The 20,991-nt window shown below is 46.0% G+C and overlaps 2 protein-coding genes and 1 non-coding gene across 9 annotated transcripts in view; 1 reads left to right on the top strand and 2 right to left on the bottom strand.

The window, feature by feature from the left end:
* The first annotated feature begins 2,657 nt into the window (after positions 1 to 2,657).
* trnac-gca lies at positions 2,658 to 2,729 on the top strand. The gene has a single exon. It is a non-coding gene; the product is annotated as a tRNA-Cys (tRNA).
* Positions 2,730 to 3,828: 1,099 nt separating this feature from the next.
* Positions 3,829 to 8,992, bottom strand: LOC118219683 (ADP-ribosylation factor-like protein 5B). The gene is made up of 6 exons (XM_035403017.1): positions 8,476 to 8,992; positions 7,091 to 7,151; positions 6,753 to 6,900; positions 5,282 to 5,365; positions 4,672 to 4,823; positions 3,829 to 4,579 (listed from the first exon to the last, which is right to left on the bottom strand). Exons 1-6 carry the CDS (start codon positions 8,519 to 8,521, stop codon positions 4,531 to 4,533), a joined length of 540 nt encoding a protein of 179 aa, XP_035258908.1. The 5' UTR covers positions 8,522 to 8,992; the 3' UTR covers positions 3,829 to 4,530.
* A 7,225-nt stretch (positions 8,993 to 16,217) lies between these two features.
* The window catches only part of LOC118221569 (voltage-dependent L-type calcium channel subunit beta-1-like), a 49,772-nt gene continuing 44,998 nt past the window's right edge, over positions 16,218 to 20,991 (bottom strand). For all 7 annotated transcript variants that reach the window (XM_035406765.1, XM_035406766.1, XM_035406767.1 and 4 more), the window contains 4 exons: positions 20,641 to 20,792; positions 20,105 to 20,200; positions 19,288 to 19,473; positions 16,218 to 16,872 (listed from right to left, as the gene is read on the bottom strand). In XM_035406765.1, the coding sequence (XP_035262656.1) occupies positions 16,339 to 16,872; positions 19,288 to 19,473; positions 20,105 to 20,200; positions 20,641 to 20,792 (968 nt within the window). In that variant the 3' untranslated portion in view covers positions 16,218 to 16,338. The remainder of the gene's footprint in view (positions 16,873 to 19,287; positions 19,474 to 20,104; positions 20,201 to 20,640; positions 20,793 to 20,991) is intronic.

Genomic DNA, 20,991 nt, shown 5'->3' with positions numbered 1-20,991 from the left:
CCTTCAAACAACATTACGCATTGGTTATCAGAGAGAACATTACATTACAGGCATTTAGCAGATGCTCTTATCCAGAGCGACTTACATAACTTTTTACATAGCATTGCATCTAGCATTGCATCCATTTACACAGCTGGATATATACTGAAGCCATGCAGTTTAAGTACCTTGCATTGCTTCACGTACAATGAGCATAACAGCAGTTTTAGGTTACAAGACCAACTCCTTAGCCATTATACTAGACTGCCACCCCAAAACATTGTTTTAAAAAAATCCATAATCTGTTTTATTTATATGACAGTGGCGTAGGTTTTGTTTGAACATTGGGGGGAACACATTAAGCGGGGGTCTGGGGGTCCTCCCCCTGGAAATTTTGAGCATAAAACACTTCATTTCCTGCATTCTGGTGAATTTTTATGCACCAATTTGTGCATTTTCTGCATCAATTTAAAAGTCCTCTTCTTCTTTCATGTTTTTATTGGGGGGGGGACAAATGCACATGTTCTAAATATTGAGGGAGACGTATCCCCTGTGCCCCCCTCCCCCCACCCCCCCACACAATCTACGCTTATGGTATATGATATGATGCATGTTCTGCTGATCTTATTGTGCTTTATGCACCAAATCCTGAATGTTTTAAGTTGGTTTTTCCACATGCTTTTGCAGTTGTTTCAGCTGTCCCTTCACTGTTTACCAGCAGAAAACTTACCAGCAGTGCATTTGAACTGTTATCATGTTCAAGAAAAAATTCCATAATGCTCAGAAAATGACAGCTTGACTGAACTTCGTGGAAAAAATTCTTTCATAGCTTTCATGACTGTTTTTTTTTCGTATTATATCATGGAAATGTTCTAATGAATATTACAGTGAAAGAAAAAAAAAACGAATTTACGAAAACACCAAGAGGACAATTCTTCAAGTGCAGATGAAGTCATGTATTTTTCCTATGGAATTATGATTGATTCCTCATTGCTGTCCTAATTATCGCAGAGCTGTTGCCAAAAACAACACGGCCCATGAAAACCTATACCTGTATTATTTGGTTTATTGTGGTAGTGGCCAATCTAGAACAATCTGTAGAGAGACAAAGACAGGAAGGTTTTTTTTCATGCCAAGTCTAGTTCTGACATAGCTCAGGAGGTAAGAGCAGTGGCTTGGCAGTTAGAGGGTTGCCAGTTTGAGCCCCAGCGCTGGGTGTGTCGAAGTGTCCCTGAGCAAGACACCTGAACACTGATTGCTCCCAACGAGCTGATTGGTACCTTGCATGGCACCCTTTCACCATTGGTGTGTGGGTGAATGAAAGACATCAATTGTAAAGCAATTTGGATAAAAGCGCTATATAAATGCAGTCCATTTACCATTTAGTGTCCAAGGACTGTAAATACTTGGACTCCTCAAATATTGCATTGGGAATCACAGTTTTTGAAAATCTCTCTCCAATGGTAGTTTTTTTTAAAGCCTGTAATGTGCACATAGCATTAAACAGGAAGCATAGGGGATTCATGCAATTACCAGTGAAGTTTTACATCATCATGGTGGCTCTGCCTTGAATTTTATATCTAAGAATAAAAAATACCCATCCGTGCACTTAAAAAAAAATATTTAAATAAAACATGTGATTTTAAAAGTTCAAACTCATTTTGGTTTGATAAATTAATAATTCAACTGACCATGAAACAATACATTCAAGTGACTTTGGCAATTACACATGATGTAATTTGACCCATCAGATGGTAAGCATAATTAAAGTCAAATTGAAGGGAAAAAATGAAATATACAAAAGAGTATTCTTAACTTTGATGTTTGATACAGAAAATCGAAGTTAAGCACCCCGTAACTGTATTGATAATATTATTAATTTAAAGATATTCTTATTACCATTTGCAGCTGAGGGTGATTGAATGAACATTCACCATTGTCTTACTGCCGCCTACTGGCCAAGGAAGGTATATATGAGAGTAATACAGGTCAGATATAGTAAAATTATAAAAATAAAATAAATTAGTAATGGCACATCATGCATTTTGGTACTGACAACTGATTAGATGTAGTTAGAACACATATTTACAAAACAGAATTTGTATGCTGCTTCATGAATCTTTAAGATTGTGTCCAAATATATTTCATATAAAGTTCATTTTTTAAAAAATTACTTATGTACTTAGTACAGCAGATTCACCCCAAAACCTTTGGTTGGTTTTGCTTTCTCAGAAAACAAATGTGCTTCTAGTTGAATATTTCACTCAGATTTAAGTGAATCACACCAGCAAGGTAAGATGATGAAACACTAACTGAAGTTGTCATTCCACAAACATACTTGATGATGTATTTAATTAAAATACACAAAGGAGAAGCCAATGTATTTTGAATAATGTTAATAAATAGCAATGGACAGGTCACTGTAGGAGAGGCAATCACTAAATAATGTGACAGTTTCACAGACAAATTGAAATCCTCCCTCACAGAGCCTCTGATCTGGTATAAGGAGCAGAGAGAATAGCAGATAAAAACCAAAGTTGTTTGCAAGGAACAAAGAGAGAAATTCAAATCAACTAAAGTAATCCAATACTATAGTTAGCTCATGATGTTCACAAGTTGTATGAGTCATTGGCAGGTGATGAGGATCTTCAAACAGAGCATCTGCAAATCCAGACGACGGGGGTATAGCTCAGTGGTAGAGCATTTGACTGCAGATCAAGAGGTCCTCGGTTCAAATCCGGGTGCCCCCTCAGGCCTTGCAGCCGACCATTTTAAATTCTGCATACTTGTATTAACAGTCGATCAACCGTAGAAAATCTTCTGGAAAATGGAAAACAAGAAGGAATGTATGTATGAGCAAGCCAAGATCAGCCAGTATCCACTGGATTTCCGCTGGAAGATATGGTGCGTTCGGCCGGTTCTCGTCAACTCCTCAAGCCGGATATATCCGCGTAAACTCGCGCAAGTTACCAGGTGTGACGTATCACTGACATCAGCTTCCTATTAACTATTGCTAAACATGAGCAACAATCTACCAAGTTAATGGTAAATTTATCCATACTACTTTTTTAAATACATCGTAATGTGTTTAAGCAGAGTTGCCAAGTTTGGCGAGGGCATGAGACCTATTCCGTTTTCGGGTGGTTTATGTCTCTTTGTATGTCAAGACACAGTAGAGGTCATGCCTGGCTTCCATTATTTACGTCTTGCAGTGGGCGGTCTCATTGGTCCGGGTTCTTGACATCTCAGCGGACATATGTATTATTCACACGATGAACTTACTAGCCGCTGATGACAACTCGAAAAAAAAAAACCAAAAAAAAAACAAAACAAAACAAACAAATGTATATACGACTTAGTCACGTGCTATTATTTCCCAACTTCACCAGACCTACCGAAGGCAGCATTTTTTTCGACATTACGAGATGACCGAATGCCACAATAGACCTAACCAATGGGAGGCTGCCTGTGAAGTATGCTCAATGTAGTTTCCACAGTAAAAAAAAAGTGATCAAAAATGATTGTCAGTACCTGGATTAGAACTTCTGTCCCTATGTCTTAACATTGGAGTGACTAGGGGTCAGTGTCTAGGTGCAATCCCATCCCCAGGCTTTAAGCCCAAGATAAAAAACATCTTAGGGGCAAATGCACCGCCTATTCTAAAACTCTTTTCAAATGTATTTGGTGCATGGAGATGTAGTTGGTTGAATAGGTATTAATATGGACAGTGATTTTTGTGTTAATACACAATGGTTTATCTGCAAGTGGTGGCAATGTAAAAACAACTTGCGCTAGTATAACCTTTGCAGAAGTACAAAGGACAAACTTTTTCTTCTTTTGTTGTAAAAACATATTAATAGTTTATTTTCATATAAAAATACATTAGGTAGTTCAAAAATAAAATATCCAGATTTTTACAAGTTACCACAAACATTGTATCAAATGACTTTCAGTTAGTTTTTTCTGTTACAAATAGTTCAAGTAAATTTCCATCACTAACTTTGAGAGTGAGAGAGAGAGAGAGAGAAAGAGAGAGAGAGAGGAGGTAAGCAGTTGGAATGCTGCTGGTTTGCATGCGAAAAAGTACGACAGGTTTTTAAAAAATGCTGCGCGGACCAGTTCCTGCCAGCCACCCAGGCAGATAGGCACTGCTGTTGCTATCGCTGTTGCTAAGGCATGTCTGCTGCTGCATGTGGCACCCAGACAGGGTTGTACAGGGCTGGCAGACAGATGAGGGCTGACAGAGTGGCGACACACAGGTGTAGTTAAGGCTGTGGACGCAAGGGATCCTCGACCAGTCCTTCCCTCTCCTCCGCGCCAAACTGGGTGTCGGGCCAACAGCTGAGCTGGGAGTGCCCCCGGGCTGCAGGGAGCTGGGAGCGCCCTGGGAGCCAGCGCAGCTCAGGGCCTGAAAACTGGAGAAGGTGGTGCCCCCAAGTTAGCTGGTCTTGCTCATGGACCGCAGTGCTGCCTTCCGAGCGGTTGTGACGAGGCTGCGGAAAGTAGTGCCGGCAAGCCCCGTCTGCATCCGCATGGTCAGGAGGAGGGGCCTCAGCTGGCCAGCACGTGAGACCTCATCCAGTCGAGACTGGCGGGGAGGCTGGAGGGAGGAAACGGGACACGGCCGTTAGCGCTCCGCGGCGCTCATCCGGAGCCAATGAAAGCCCAGCGCGGGGGCGCAGGGACACTCACCCCTCCCCGGTGAGGGCGCAGCACGCCTGGATGTGCCAGGGGTGGCCTGTGATGGAGCTCAGCGTCAGGCACTGGGAAATCTCTGCCGCTGTCATGGAGTCCTTTACATCCTGCTTGTTAGCCAGGACCAGGACTGCCGCATTCTGCAGGTCCTGTTGGGTCCACACAACAACATATATATATGCTTACATATATCCCCACAACAGTTTGTGCAGGCTATATATTTTACACATCAACATGCAAATGGGCAGCAATCCATACAAGAAGTGCTGGACAAAAAGATTTTAAGCTGGTAACACCGCCCAATAATTTCAAGAAACACATCAAAGTGCAATATTATAACTCATTAATTATGTTTAACTGTATCCTCCTCACAATTAAGCAATAAAAAAGCAATGCACAAAAACATTCATATGTTTTGACATGCGTAGGTCTACATTCCTTCATATCCTTATGTAATGTACTGTGTAAGAGCAAATAGGCAGTTAATGCATTAAAACAGCACCAGGAACAGGAAGTGATTCTAGCATATTTCAATGTGTGTACATTCAAGTATGCCCATCAGATACGCTGTGTAGATGGCTGACTATTAGCGCCCTCTGGTGGTCACCTCGTGAGCCAGCATGCGATGCAGCTCCTCTCTGGTCAACGTGAGGCGCTCCCGGTCGGTGCTGTCCACCACAAGAATCACAATCTGGGAGACAGGCAACGTGAGAAAACCAGAGCCAAGAGAAACCAGGCAAATACAAAAAAAAGTACTGCTAATCAAATACTGATCCTACACAAATCAAATCGAATTAAAGTAGATTTGTCATATGTCCAGTAACAGTACAGCTTGTTAGCAGATGTCAGCCAACAATGAAATGCTTATCACACCATTTTGTACATGTTTTAAATGTACAGTTACATTCCACAGTATTTTATGCCGACAAGGAAATCATTTTTTACATTTTATTTAATTTCCCCTGCTTAGCTCCAAGATTTGATTCATTGAAAAATATGGTTCCAAAAAATAAAAAATAAAACAAAACCAGTCACAAAGGGGGAACTGAGAACACTGAATGCTACTGAGGCCAACTGACTATGCTCAGCCTTTGGAACCAAGGCAAAATAACACATCAGTAAAATGGAGAAAAAAACAAACAAATGTGTTAGTTTTAGTGAAACATACGGCTAAACAGGAACTGCAGAATTATGCAGAGAGAACAATTAACAGCAATTCATAATGCCCCATGCCATGCTCTGACGTACATTCACAGCATGCTGCAAAGCGTGTGATCAGAGGTGACATCACAGCCTGCCTTGGCGCCCCTTTCACCACAAGCTGGCCCAGGTGCTTCCTGTCTCTCTGCCTGCCGATACGCATTGCTCAACCGTGTTTACCACGCGCCATATACCAAGCTGTTCACCATTACCTAACCTAACTCCACCACGTCTGCAAGAAGCAGAAGGTATACAACAATCTTAAAATACGGTATATGCCTTCCCTTCCCCGAGAACAAGCCACTGCATTCACGTTTCCTAAGGAAACTAACCTCAACAGAGTCATTAAAATGTCCAGTTTAACCCTCCATAAACACTGAACCAGATATACAGTATCCAAGCGTGTGCGCAATACAACTTATTCCCACTTTGGACAGGCCCAAGCCTCAAAAATGTTTAAGTTTAAGGTCATTAAAATAATATGCATATAAAATAACATTAAGCCAATTCCCTGGCATTCAGAACACACTGTTGGACGTAGGCAACAGAGGAAATTATGTAGTTTTCTTAGAAGTCCACAAATAGCCTCATTTTCATCAACAACTTTCTGCGGTAAAGCAGCTGATAAACAATGGTGAGAAATGACATCCGTTTTTGAAGAAAGAAACACATCGCTGAACGGCACACACCGATCGCGATGGTAACTTCGAGAGCTCAGTCCCGTCGCATGAGAAAACCGGCGGGATACACAGGTCGGCGAAACTGCACAGAACTCGGAAAATTGAGAGCGCCTCGAACGCGGTTTGCAATTGAAATCCGAAACTCGACTGGGTGAGGCGGGACACGATAGATATACGAGCGGGACGGGAAAACGGCACCTCGGTGTCGCAGTAATAGGAGTTCCAGCTGGCCCTCAGACTCTCCTGCCCGCCGATATCCCACACCAGAAAGCGGGTCTTCCGCACGGAGATCTCCTCCACGTTGCTGCCGACGGTGGGGGACGTGTGCACTGCCTCCTTCGCCAGGCTGCATGGGAAGAACACGGTGAACAGTCCAGCCCGAACGTAGCAAGCTGTGGATTTTAAAGGCGTCCTTCCGGGAGCTCACACGGTCATTTTTTAATGGACTTTTAAAAATAATTTTTTCTCTGTTCAGTCGACAGCCATGCTCTTATCTGATGGCACTGCCTGGGAGAACACTTGTGCAGAACACTTACAATTGGTAGAGGATGGTGGTCTTCCCCGCATTGTCCAGGCCCACAATGATGACCTTGTGCTCTGTGGAAAGAGGAAGAAAGGATATGAACGCACACAAGGAGGCCCATGGGAAAGGATGCCTCCCATTCCGTTCTCTGCATGAACTTTGGACAGATGGAGAGAGTGAAGGCTGCACAATGCATTCAGCATGCGCAGAAGCCCTGGAGCACCTTCTGTTACTGCTGTAGGCAGCTGAGTCTCAGTCAGAGGTCACTCTGGAACTGTGACACTTGACCCTTGACCCCACCTCCATCATGCCATTACAAAACGGCACCATCTGCAAGGCTTAGGTTTTGAGAAAAGGGATCACACAGCAAATGGAGCGCTGCAACAAACATTCATCCACACTTCATTGTCCTGTGCTCCGAATCACAAACACAGAGAGCACTTGCTTCCCACCTTACAGACCAAAAAAGGATTCCAATGGCAATCTCCACAATTTCTCTGACAGTTCATCGCCAATGTTCACCTACACACTTGATACATTTTGACCCTTAAGAGTACACTAATGCAGTTCTTATTTAATACCATGGTAAAAGTATTAAATGAAATATTCTAGAACAAATATACAAGACCAAGTATTTTATTTTTGTCCACTTACATGATTACATGAAACATGAAATGTTTTGCAATGTTTTGTTGTTTCCAACTCTTGCGGTTTCTATTATAACAAATCAGAGTGCAGGATGCTCAGCTCTGTCAATTAACTATAATACTGAAATGACACCCGATTGCGCACCCGATTGTACAGGAAACGTGCGTAACTGGAAGAGAAGTTTCTTCAGAACGCATTCATCCTTAACACCCCAAGGCAAGCCACAGCTTTAAGGGACATTAAGGGACAGTTAAAAACATTTTTTTTAACACCAATAATAAAATTTACAATAAAAAGTAACTATTCCGTTCACTCGTGGAGATAACGAAAACAACAGTGACAAGCTTTCTGAACTTGCTGGGCAACAATTAGGCAAACACTCGGCGGCCAGTAACGTTGTACGTATAATTCAATTATACAAGCTAACTCAACGTTAGCTAATGGCATGAATATAACTTAATACGGTAGCTACGTTAGTTAGCTTGCAGCAGAAATACACGCACCGTTACCAACAGCTCGCAAGCTAACCTGTGTGTTCTTTAGCACAATAGCACAACGAGTTAGCTAGCTAACGTTAACTCGCAAGCTTAATTTCCAGTAGAACCGTCAACAATAACGTATATTCTGAGCAAGGATTCAAATCGGTTATCCTTTGCAGATAGCAAGCCTATGAGCTATTCAAGGCACACCATGTCGTGGAACACAAATGACTGAATAAAAAGAAAGGAACAAAGAGGAAAAAACTCTTACGCCTGTCACCGAAAACTGTCATTAGCTTCGCGAAGAGCAACCCCATTCCCAGCAGCGGTGAAGCTGATGTCAAATGCGACTAACAAAGCCAGGTAGTAATCAAGCCAAGTAAGAGGCTTGATAACTGAGCAACGGTGTCCGATGGTTGACCGTATCCAGTACAGAATGTTTTGAGGCTTGGGTATTTTCCAGTATCCAGATGTTTATGTCTGCGAGAAACGAATACGAAATATAATTTAAAATATAAAGTTTTCTAAAACGCTTTAAAAAAATACTTATGAAAATTAAGCTAACTCGCTCACTAACGTCACACTCCCATTTTGCTCCTGTTTCTAAAGTAAAGTACTACAAGTACTAGCTGGCTAAATGGCAAAGCATTACTAAATTAGCAAGGGGTGTGTGATCAAAACAAAAGAAACAATTGAGGGAGCGGCAGGAACGTATAAGCTTGTCAAGCACTTTCTTGTTCAGAGATTCCAAACGCTCACGTAAGAGAACAAGGCAGATCAATAGAATTCATTTGGAACGCAACTGATACTTTTTAGAACGTGAATAATGACGTTGAAATGACGTAAGGGACCAGGTCCTTTCCGGCAATCCTAGACCTAGGTATGTCTCAGTAGTGCGTTCGCAGTTCTGTATACAGCCTTGTAGCTAATTTAAATTCAGAAAAATTCTACCGCAATGCCATGCCTTTGCTGTGCCAGAAATAACAACAAAATAAAATCATCTCGGGGGCAATCTCGATTGAAAAATGCTGTGTTGTTTAAATTCACCGTATGATTAGATGCATAGCAAATATCATGTTGGAATGCGGGCTACCTTCAATTTATCACGTTCCAGTGTCAGTGCTTTGACTATTTAAAAGTAATATGCAATGTTTCCAAGTGGACAAACATTGTCTACGGTATTTTCAGATATCTGAATTTATAAAGGGGAAAAACTAACATTTAAACGGTTTAGCTTGCAAGACAAAAAAATTAGGACCCAACTACGGCTGGAACCTTCCCATCAGTTTCTTCTGTGAATCCACCTGTAATGTAAAAGGTCCGTGGCAAGGTTTTTTTAAAAAGAGATATCAATTAAGAAACATTCCACACACTCGTTTCACATGACGAATATGAAACTATGATGCATTGTGTTAACAGATATCATTGTGCAGAGAGGCGTGAGAACGCTGTTGTGAGACAAAAAATGAGACAGCCTTGCACGCAGAGGAAGTTTACTCAAACGTCACATTTTTAATAAAAGGACACAATAATTTTTTGATCAACATTTTTTCAAACAGGGTTAGAGTGGTCACGCTGATCTCTCTCTCTCTCTATCTCTCTCTCTGTATATATGTCTTAAAAAACATTATCATAAATAGTTGGATTTTGTTCCTGAACTTCCCTGCAAGAGACAGACTGAAAACATGCTACTTTTTTTCTTTTATACAATCAGAAAATATCTATTACCATGTTTTATACAGTTACCATTTCAATAAATTAGGAATATTGTACAAACACTGAAGCTTTTTCTAACATTCCCAAAGAAAACCGAATAGCATCATAAAAGCAATCATTCATATTTTTCATTTAAATAAAACCATATTTTTTGTATTTATATATATTCATATTTATATATGTGACTCAGTAGTTTACACCAGCAATAATAAAGTCACAGGATGTAAAACATAGACGTTATTTTCTTGTAAAATCTTGTCCCCGAGCATTTGGTAAGGGGCTGGGCGGTGACCTCAGACCAGTTCTGTCTCTGTCCAATGAGACAGCAAAGGGAGTACATGCTCTCAAATAAAAAAAACCCAGAGTGCCCTGGATAAAAATAAATAAATCACTCAGGATGAATAAGAGCACAAAATATTAAGAATTACATAATTCCAGAAGAAATAAATGTGGGTGAGCAAACAGCAAGGTATGATGCATGCTGTGTGGGCAAATGAACTTAATAAACTGGCCTCACAGAGGACCACACAGGAAAGATAGAAGGGAGCCAGACATTCTGCATCCTGGTAACTTACCTTAAAATGGTAAGCAAAAGGTAAATAAAGGTGTTCAATCTATTAGCTGCAGGTGGGCAGCAACTGGCCAGACAGTGTGCAGGCCTGCAGGACTGATCTGAGGTCAGGGGTGAGAGACGTCTCCTGACAGTGTGCAGGCCTGCGGGACTGATCTGAGGTCAGGGGTGAGAGACGTCTCCAGACAGTGTGCAGGCCTGCGGGACTGATCTGAGGTCAGGGGTGAGAGACGTCTCCTGACAGTGTGCAGGCCTGCAGGACTGATCTGAGGTCTGCCCCAGCCCCTCAGCGTCAGCTGAAGCACGTCTTTTCTCCAGTGTGCAAAGTTACAGCAGCAGGCAGACAAAACTGGCACGAGCGAAGATGAACCTCGATGAGTTAAGAGAAGGACAGAGAGCGAGGCAGGCTGAGCTGTAAACCACAAGGCAGCTGTTTGCTGTAGCCCCAATTAAAAAAAAAAAATAAAGTAAAAAAAAAATCATTAAATCCACAGAACTAGCATTAATAATAATAATAATAATAATAATAATAATAATAATAATAATAATAATAATAATGACGTCATATGCTATATGTGGCCAGGCAACTGTTCACATTTATGCTTTAAAAATTAAGTGACATAACAAAGATACATAAATAATAATGTGGTGCCAGTACAGCTTTGAAAACCATTTTGATTTCAATCAGGCACAAATATATATATTTTTTTTTTTACTTACAAAAAAGTGAAATACACCAACTCCTGTACATTATTTCAGATCAGTAGTACATAAGAAAATGTAAATTTTGCAACCAGAGCAATACAATCACTTAAGGCCAATCCTGGCTAGCAAGTGAGGGAAAATGTTTTCTGTCAAAAGAACAAAGTCATCTTCTTTCCATCTAACCCGTGGGCCTGCTTTCTGTGTAGCCTATCAAAAATGTTCTTGCCATATTTAAGAAAAGCGCTCCTCGTGCCACGAAGAAGCTCATTAAAATCTGCAGACACCCCGCTTCGCCTTCCCTCGTCTTACTCCTCGACGACAGCGCACTGAGAAGCTCATTAAAAACCAGGTACCTTTCGGAAGACACGCTGCGCAAGACGAGGCCGATCTTCTGCATTTCAAGAGAATTTGCGCGGAGGATGCGCGAGAGGAGTTGGCACAAGGGGGCACGCCAGCGGTGGCGTGGCGCCGTTGGCGATGTTGGCACAAGGAGACCGCTGGAGCTTCTGAGAAACACGCAGAAACGGAAAGACAAGGCGCAGGCCGAGCAACTGACGGGTTTCTCCCGCTCGGGAGCGACTGACACCGGGGTGGGTGAGCCTGAGAGTGGTGACGGCGGATAATTACTGACACCTGTACGCATGTGCACCGCGCCTGAACCGTACAAACAGGGAAACGCCCAAAACGGGTCAGGTGTAATGCACTTGCATGCAGAGGTAAGTACTCACAAGGAGACTGAATGGGATGGTAAGTGCTTACATCTGCATGCATGTGCACTACGCCTGACCTGCCCGAACGCAGGGAAATGCCTAAAACACGTCAGGCGTTCACACGTCTGTGCAGCCCGGTCTAGCGAACAGCACTGTGGACAGCTGTAAGATGTACCCAGCACTGTGGACAGCTGTAAGATGTACCCAGCACTGTGGACAGCTGTAAGATGTACCCAGCACTGTGGACAGCTGTAAGATGTACCCAGCACTGTGGACAGCTGTAAGATGTACCCAGCACTGTGGACAGCTGTAAGATGTACCCAGCACTGTGGACAGCTGTAAGATGTGCCCAGCACTGTGGACAGCTGTAAGATGTACCCAGCACTGTGGACAGCTGTAAGATGTACCCAGCACTGTGGACAGCTGTAAGATGTACCCAGCACTGTGGACAGCTGTAAGATGTACCCAGCACTGTGGACAGCTGTAAGATGTGCCCAGCACTGTGGACAGCTGTAAGATGTACCCAGCACTGTGGACAGCTGTAAGATGTACCCAGCACTGTGGACAGCTGTAAGATGTACCCAGCACTGTGGACAGCTGTAAGATGTGCCCAGCACTGTGGACAGCTGTAAGATGTGCCCGTCGCAAATTAAACAAGCAAAACTAAACCTACGCCTTAAGACTCCCAAGTTCGACCACCGAAACATGAAATCGTCCCACTCTCCGCTTATCCTGCACTTTGTTCCTCTGCGCTATCGCAGAATAATTAAATCTGCCAAAATTAATGGGGCCGCACAGCCAGGGGTGGAAAGTTCTGTCAGTGGGAGAGTGTCTGAATTAAAGAGCAGTAAACATAATGACCACTGGCCTCTATCTTTAAGTCATCACCACAAATACAGGCACTTATTCAACCGACTGCGTACAGTACTAATCTTAAGAAAAGCAACATCTGCCTATGCGCACACTGAAACAGTTAAGACACGATACAAAACACACAGGGCCATCGAAAGGCTTGGCTTTTTTTTTTTCTATACACCACCATGTTACTGATTAAGAGTGTCGAAATGTCGAAAAAGGAAAAAGCAATAACTCCACTCCAAACATCTTCAAATAAAATCATTTGGATATTTAACACTAATTAGATTTATCCAATCAAAGATAAAGTGACTGACAGGCTATGCACGCAGGTCTCGGGAGCCGAGGCAGGAATCTTAAGGGCGGGGACGGGGGAGAGCTCACGCTAAACCCCGCCCACTGTAGTTCAAAATGAGAGGGGCCTATAGGGCAGTTGTCATGGAGACAGAGGATGAGGGAGGAGTTGGCGCCCGAGTTTATGATGGGCGACCTCAATGGAGGTGGGCGCAGAGCTCTCGAAACCTGCTCACCACAGCACAGGGATATACGTCATCACACTTTGTACGTCCCATTTCACTATACTACAGACCCTGGAATCTTCAACCGCAGACAGGTCTTGCTGTTTTCTGTTATTTCTAGGTCTGTCTTCATTCAGTTCATTTGTTGGGGACAATGTAAAATTTTCCACATAAATTTCAGAAAATAGAAATCTGATGCATTGTATCAGATGTAGCTAAAAAGCTCATTTCCAAATGAACATGAACTGTTTCTTTCTTTGTAGCTTTACAGTGGCTGTACCTCATTTTTTTTTTTAAAAACCCTTCAGAATGGCAGCTGGAATCCACTCTCATACAGAGGCTTGCTTACCCCCCCCCGTCCCTCCCCTTCTCTCATGGCTGCTAACCGCACACCCACACACCGCTTATACAATCCCACACCACCACTCACAGATATCTGCAGTGGCACACATTCATACAAATTGAGATCACATTAGCAACACAGATAAAGCGGAATCGCATTGCCATGAGAGAGGTCCCCATTAGTGCCTGTGGCATCATTAATGCCTAGTCCCCATTAGTTACTGCCCGTGTCATTAGTGTGTATTGTTGAGAGTGGATCGTAACGCAATAAGGAATTTAAAAGCCTTGAATCCTGAGGTGCTTGAGGTGGCTACCAGTAAGGAAGCTCCTCAGGAACGATGCATTATACATTAAAACCAAACCATCAGTGTAAAGTAGAAGGCCCTTGAGCGCTGGAGTGAACATTCACGTTTTCATCGCTTGCTGATGGTCGTCCAGGCTCACATAACAAGAGACGGCTGCCATTTACATTCTGACAGGGTTGTTCGAAGCACAGCAGGCAAGCTTCCACTTCGGCTGAAACTTCTCAACAAAACATCTCCAATCAGCTCACCGCAAACCGAAAGGTTTGGTTCCTGGTTCCTGGGTATGGTTATACACTTTGCTGTACGTTGCTCTGGATAAGAGCGTCTGCCAAATGCCTGTAATGAAAGGCAACCCATCTGGAGATTCCAGGGACTGTAGGTCACACGACCCCATGTAGTCATAAAATATCAATTAATTACATTTCAGAGACATGCATGCGGACAGAACCTGTCGAGATTTACCTATGTTTTCTCCTGGTTCACACAAAGTTCATTTCAATCGTATCCCTGTGATGAAAATCTGCTTTAGCACAGCCCTTTGAAAGCAGTCACTGGTTGCTTGTAATCTGGCTATGGGGCTCTTGGGTAGTGGGGTACTCTGGCTGTGGAGTCGAAAGCCCGCTCCCTGTGTGTCGGCTGGGTTACCCTGTGTGGCGCGGAGGCACTGTGAAGTTGGCACCTGTATCACCATCATCGAAAAGTTGGCACAAAGAGTAGACCCCCTCCTCCCGTGTTCTCCAAGCTGGGCGGCGCAGAACACACTTCCTGTTCTGCTTCTTAAAACACGCAAAAGACAGTTTTCAGCTTATCCAACAGAAAAAAAAAAGTTCTCGTTGCCCCTAACTGGGGCCGGAGCTAAACATTTCATTAGAAGACAAAATAAATTAGTTTAAAAAAAAAAAAAACTCAAAGGCATAAAGAAAGCGAAACCCCTGTACAGGCAGGCACTGACAGAAGTAGACTGGGCTCAAAAGGAACGTACGAGCGGGGGGGGGGGCTGTCAACCAATGACATTCACATGTTTACTGTCGTTAAAAAGAAAAAAAAAAGTCAGGGGTGTCATGTTTTCTGTTCCCTGTAGCTCGGCGCTGAATTAAAAGATGGAGGGAGTCGTAAAGCTGGCAAAGAAGGGCAGAGCCGGGAGTCATCGGAGGGGCCCGGCGCTCGGGCTACGCGGCAGGCACGGAGGCGGGTGGCGCGGGGGGAGGGGGGGGGGCTGGTGTGATCCGGCCTGGAACGCCGACCCCCCGCGACCTCGGTGCAGGCCGAAGAGCGGAAGCAGCGCGGGGGCGCAGGAGGGTGAGAACGTTTCGTCACTCGGGACTGGGTGGAGATTAGAGGCTGTGGGCGGGGCTTAAATAGGACGCTCCCCCGAGAGCGGCGCCCGTGCGGTTAAACCGAGCCTTTGGCACGCGCACGTCACGCTCCAAGCGAGCAGAAGGCAGGGATGGACTGGCACAGGCAGGTACCAATGACGACCAACCAGGACAGCACCTGCTATATAAGCTATTGAGCTGGTTGACAGGTCAAAGGAGAGCAAACAACTGTGAGGTTTAAGATAAAAATGCATTCGCTAAATAAGACTGACTTTAAGGGAGTCTAAGGGCAGCAGAAGGGGCCTGTAGGTGCTGAATGAATCCTGTCACTGTACGCAGGACAGTCAACCCTGTCAGGAGCTGACAGACACACACCCCTTTCCCTACAGCTGCAACCATTTTTGCAATCTACCACAGAGGGCTACTGCAACGGTACAGGTGCTAATGCTAATAAAGCAGGAACTGCAGCAGTGGGGGTGCTAATGCTAATAAAGCAGGAACTGCAGCAGTGGGGGTGCTAATGCTAATAAAGCAGGAACTACAGCAGTGGGGGTGCTAATGCTAATAAAGCAGGAACTGCAGCAGTAGGGGTGCTAATGCTAATAAAGCAGGAACTGCAGCAGTACGGGTGCTAATGCTAATAAAGCAGGAACTGCAGCAGTACGGGTGCTAATGCTAATAAAGCAGGAACTGCAGCAGTACGGGTGCTAATGCTAATAAAGCAGGAACTACAGGTGCTAATGCTGCCGAAGTGACTACCTGCCATGGGCCTCTGTGCCAGGGAAAGGACTCAAGCAGCGCTAAAAGGCTTGTGACTCAATGCTTTCAGATGTCTCTAAAATGGACTATATCAATCCATCAAATATCTTAATAGCATTGGTGTCTGGCAGTAGTTCTGTGTGTTTATAAAAGAATGGATACTGACATTAAATTTTAGTCTAATTGTGTAACTGTTGAAATTGTTTTTTTTTTCTCTTTAAGCCACACTTCCACCGTAAACTAAACTTCACCAACCCAGACACACACACACACACACACATACACACATACACACACACTCTTTGTCTGTCAGTTAGCCTCTCAGCCGACGGCGCGTTCAGCGGATGTAGACGTTCCCCCAGTCCTCCTGGTTCTTGTTGCGGCCCAGGGCGGAGCTAGTGTCGCCGGGGTCCGGGCAGTACCTCTCTCTCTGCCTGGTCCGGGCGTGCTGCTCCTGCGTGGGCGGGCGGTTGAGGTTCTCCTGGTCCGGCTCCGCCCCCTCGTCCTCCCAGGACGCCTGGCGCCCGTGGGCGTGGCTCAGGTGCAGGCGGCTGCCCCCGCCGCGGTAGGGCTCGGGCTCCTCGTAGGGGTCCGTCTCGATGTCCATGCAGGAGTCGCCCGCCTCCGTGTAGGCCGAGTCCCGGCTGCCCTGCGTCTCCGAGTCGAAGGTGTCCTGGCGGGAGAGGCCCCGCCCCCCGCGGGACCCGCCCCTCGAGGCTCGCAGGTAGACCTGCTGCTGCTGCTGCTGCTGCTGCTGTAGCTGCTGCTGCTGCTGCTGCTTCCCGTCCAGGTCGCTCTGGTAGTCCTGGAGCCCGGTGCGCTCCGACAGCGGCCCGTCCCGCTTCTGCTCCCCGTGCGCCAGGTACGGCCCCTGTCCCCCGCCGCGCCGCGTCACACACCATGCAAAGACACAAGCGACAGGCCGGGCGCAGGCGGTTAGTCAGGGGGTTAGCGTCGGCTAACGGGTTACACATTTAAAAAAACACACGTCAAACTCTGAACACAAACCAATCAAACCAATCCGCCCTTCATGCGAGCACCCATTTCAGACGAGAGTTCGTGTGCCAGTGCAGAAGGGAGCAGAGACGCTTCACCATAGCTGATTTAGAGCAAAGGGGACGTGATGTTTTAGCTGGGCTGTGGCACTGAAATACAGAACTACACACTGTGGTCCCAAAGCGAACAAGGGACAGGACAGAGGATTAAAAACAAGCACGAGGCCCGCGTGGCTTTAAGGGCTGAAAGGCCACTCGCTGTCACGAAACCTTCGCCGTGACTTCCTCAGAGGGGTCTGGCGTGCAGGTGAATAAAAGCTCTGAGAGGGAAAAGCTCCTCCCCCCAGCGTCCCCATGCATGTGCCCCCCACCATATGCCGAGGGGACAGTCAGAAGCCCCTTAGACAGGGAGAACCCCCCCCCCCCCTAAAAGAAGGGCACTGCTCCTTCCATTCACTAAACACGTCAACATCTTGGGCTCAACTTCTATTGCAAGGCATGGGCTCAATTGAAATCTCGCCAGCTTGCAACCAAGCTGAATTACAAATGTTACGTCTGCAGTTTCCCCATTTGTTAGCGTGAAAACGCCCGGGGCAATCATGAAACTGTTCCGGAAGATGCATGGCACTCCGCACACAAAGTGAGACATGCAGCCGTTAAAGGAACTCAGCAGCAACCCGCAGGCAATTCTCCTATTTCAGCAAGTCCGAAAACAAAACCCCAACTACCTAAAACACGGAACATAATTTCTGTACGTTCTTTGTTTAAGATGTCGAGGGCATACCTATTAATCAAGCCAATAAATAAATAAATGCCTGAAGGAAGACATTATCCAACAAGTAAACAAAGACGGCCACACTGAACTGATAAAAGGTCAAAGGTCATTACAGGGGTTAGTGAATTGAAGCTGCACACATCATATCTGTTGAGGTAGATGTGAACCCCAAAGTCTGATGTGAACAGCAAAGATTTTTAACATCAGAACTACTTACAACACAGTACAGTTCTGAGGTGTTTTACATAATAAAACTCATTCTGACAGTAAGTGAGACTATTTTATATTCCAAAATGGCGAAAGTGCACTTTCAATTTAAAGACTACAGCCCACGCCTCGCTATTGAGAGACCGTGTGCCCTTCATTTAGTTATAAAAAGTTCAGTTAAGTTCTAACTTTGCAGTTCTGATGAAAATACATAAAATACACAAAATACAATGAAGCTGGGGGTAAGTAATTGCTGGTTTACAGTGAATTAGCATAAAGCCAAATGCTTAACCTTCAGATGCTCGGCACTCCCTTTGCCTGATTTAATCTGAGCGCATTTGGCAGATTACCGAGCTGCCTAAGATCGCGCAGACAACATCTCGGATCGTCCGCCTCTTCCTGTTTAGCTTGGCGACGTGGAATTAATTAAACAGGACATTCTTGTTAGTCATGCCCCGCCTTTCCGCGGTCCGACGGAGAGGAAGCGCGGCCTCGACGCCGCGTACGTCCGCGCGGCGGCTGAGCCGGCTCCCTCCGTTACTGGGGACAGGCGCCACGGTGACACGGGGGAGGGAAGCCGCTTCGGCAACGCGGCCCAGCCGAAAAAAGACTGGGGGGGGGGGGGGGGGGAAGGCGCGGCCGGACTGGATCAAGGGCGCCTGTGTCTCCTTCTCTGTCGCGGTAAATAGGGGGAGCTGGCTGAAACCGGGCCAAATCCACTGATAATGAGCAGGCCCTGGGATTTTTAAGAGTCCAAGATGAATTACAAGGCAAACGCAATTTATCATCCTGAAAACCGTCACAAGGTGCCTCAGGTACTGCTGATTGGCACCGGCTCCAAGGGAACCAGCCGCTCCCACTTACGGAGAAGCCAGGCAAATTGTCCGAAGGAACTAGGAGTTTATGTTTCCGCATGAGCGCGTGTGTATGTGTGAGTGAATGAATGCAGCAAGCTTTTATTGTAACGATGCAAGTCCGGCGGGTCTTAATGAGCAGGTGTTATGGGTGCACACGCGGCTGTTTTGTATGCTGTGAGTCCACGGTGAGCCGTCGCACCGCTCTGTGACCCGACAGTCTGAGCACGTCTTCCTGTCCCAACGCGTCCGCACCCTCCTCTTTCGCTGAGCCCAGCTGCTCACCGGGGCGGGAGGCTCCGGGGCCCGGGCAGCCGAGCGGGGGCAGCCCGTCCGTTTGGGCCCCGCCTCTACAGGGCGTGCTCCGCCTCCCTCGCCTTGTCGCTGGGGCCCTCGGGCCCCTCCAGGCCGGGCCACAGCTCCAGGTTGCGGCGCAGCGAGGTGAGCACCTGTACCTGCAGGTTGGAGACGGGCTCGGGGGAGGCGGCCAGGGCGGCCGTCGCCATGGTGCGGTTGAGCAGCGGGTTGGGGGGGTTGCTGCTGGGCGGGTGGGTGGCTTTCCAGTAGGCCTCCAGGTAGTCGGCCAGGTGCTCGCAGGCGTCCTCCAGCTGGTTCTCATCCAGTATGATGTCAAAGAGCTCCTGGAACGTTGAGACAAAGGAACACCCAAAAGGCTCAATAACTGGGTGCAGAATGATCTAGAATATAAAGTATATTTCTGCATATTCATGTAGAGTATGTCCTATGTCTACAGCGAGGCTCAGATTAATGTTGCTTAGATATTCTCTGGACATGCCACACACTACAAACAAAGACAAACTACTGCTCATGGTTTGTGAAAGAAGCCATAAACAAGTCCTTCACTTGTTTAGATTTTATTCAATATTTATCTGTTGTTTGATCTGAGTGGTTGCATCTGATGATACTTCATGGCTCCAAAATGTGATTATGTTCTCTGTCCAGGTCTTCAGTTGCTCAGTACTCGAGTTAGCGATCAGTCTGTTAAGACTTATCAGTATACTTCAGAGGTAAACAACCCTGTTCCTGGAGATCTACCATCCTGTAGGATTTCATTTCAACCCTAACTTGGGATTACTTTTGGGACAAACTCTCGCTGTTGAGGAGTGAGGAGTGGCTTTTCTAGGGTTGGAGTGAAAACCTACAGGACCGTGAATCTCCAGGAACAGTTTTGGTCACCGATGGCATACATAGTTTTGTTGTTTGGTCACAAATGTGGAGTGGGGTCTCTTGTGGAGTGGAGTGAGAACTCACCGGGGGGCACTGGGCCAGTTTATCAGCAGCCACCATCTGGACATTGAGGTGCTTGGCCTGAGACTTTCCCCGAGACTTGATGAGCCTCTGGAGAACCTGGAGAGGAGGAGGAGGTACTCTTTTACATTACATCACATTTATTTGGCAGACGCTTTTATCCAAAGCAATAAGTACAATAAGCGCATCCCGAAGGTCATTGGAAAAACTGCAAAACACAGGTCAGATAAGGCACAATACTCAGTTATTCGTAGCCATGAACACATTAAGTCCAGTTCACGCAGTAAACATTATTCTGACCTAACCTGTGCCAAGTCAGACAAGGAGACATGACAAGTTAGATCAAGATAATGATACAAAGTACAATGTAAGTGCTGGATGGAGGTACATGTAACATGAAAGTGGCAGCTGTGCTTAGGAAGCACAGCTGAGGCGGATAAACACACGAACGAGTAACGGAAGAGCTGAAGCCCGAGACAGCGAAAACCCGGGATGCACCCACCCCTCACGACCGGCAGGGCGAGGCGAGAGGGCATTACCTTGGGGGAGGCGATCTTGATGTAGACGATGATGGGGGCCAGCGAGGTTTTCGTCAGCTGGGACGGGTGGTTGATGGTGTCGGCGTCCAGGGCCACCAGCTGCAGGGTGCGCGCCAGCTCGAAGATGCGCTCGATCTCGCTCTGAACCTCGGCTGTGGGGGGGGGGGGGGGGTGACACCGGGCGGAGAGGAGGTTAACTCTGGCGGGGGGGGGGGGGGGGGGGTGACTGGGGTTTCGGGGTTTCGGGGGATGGGTCCTGAACACTGAGGTAAACCCACACACCAGCCTGCTGCCGGCGTCCGTGGCATGCTGCCGAGTTTGGGGTCTGGTCTGCAGAGAAGCAGCAATCTT

The sequence above is a fragment of the Anguilla anguilla genome, chromosome 2 (assembly GCF_013347855.1).
Source record: "Anguilla anguilla isolate fAngAng1 chromosome 2, fAngAng1.pri, whole genome shotgun sequence".
In the NCBI taxonomy this organism is placed as follows: Eukaryota; Metazoa; Chordata; class Actinopteri; order Anguilliformes; family Anguillidae; genus Anguilla; species Anguilla anguilla.
Note: the sequence above shows the minus strand (reverse complement) of the source record. Positions and strands in the feature narration are given on the sequence as shown.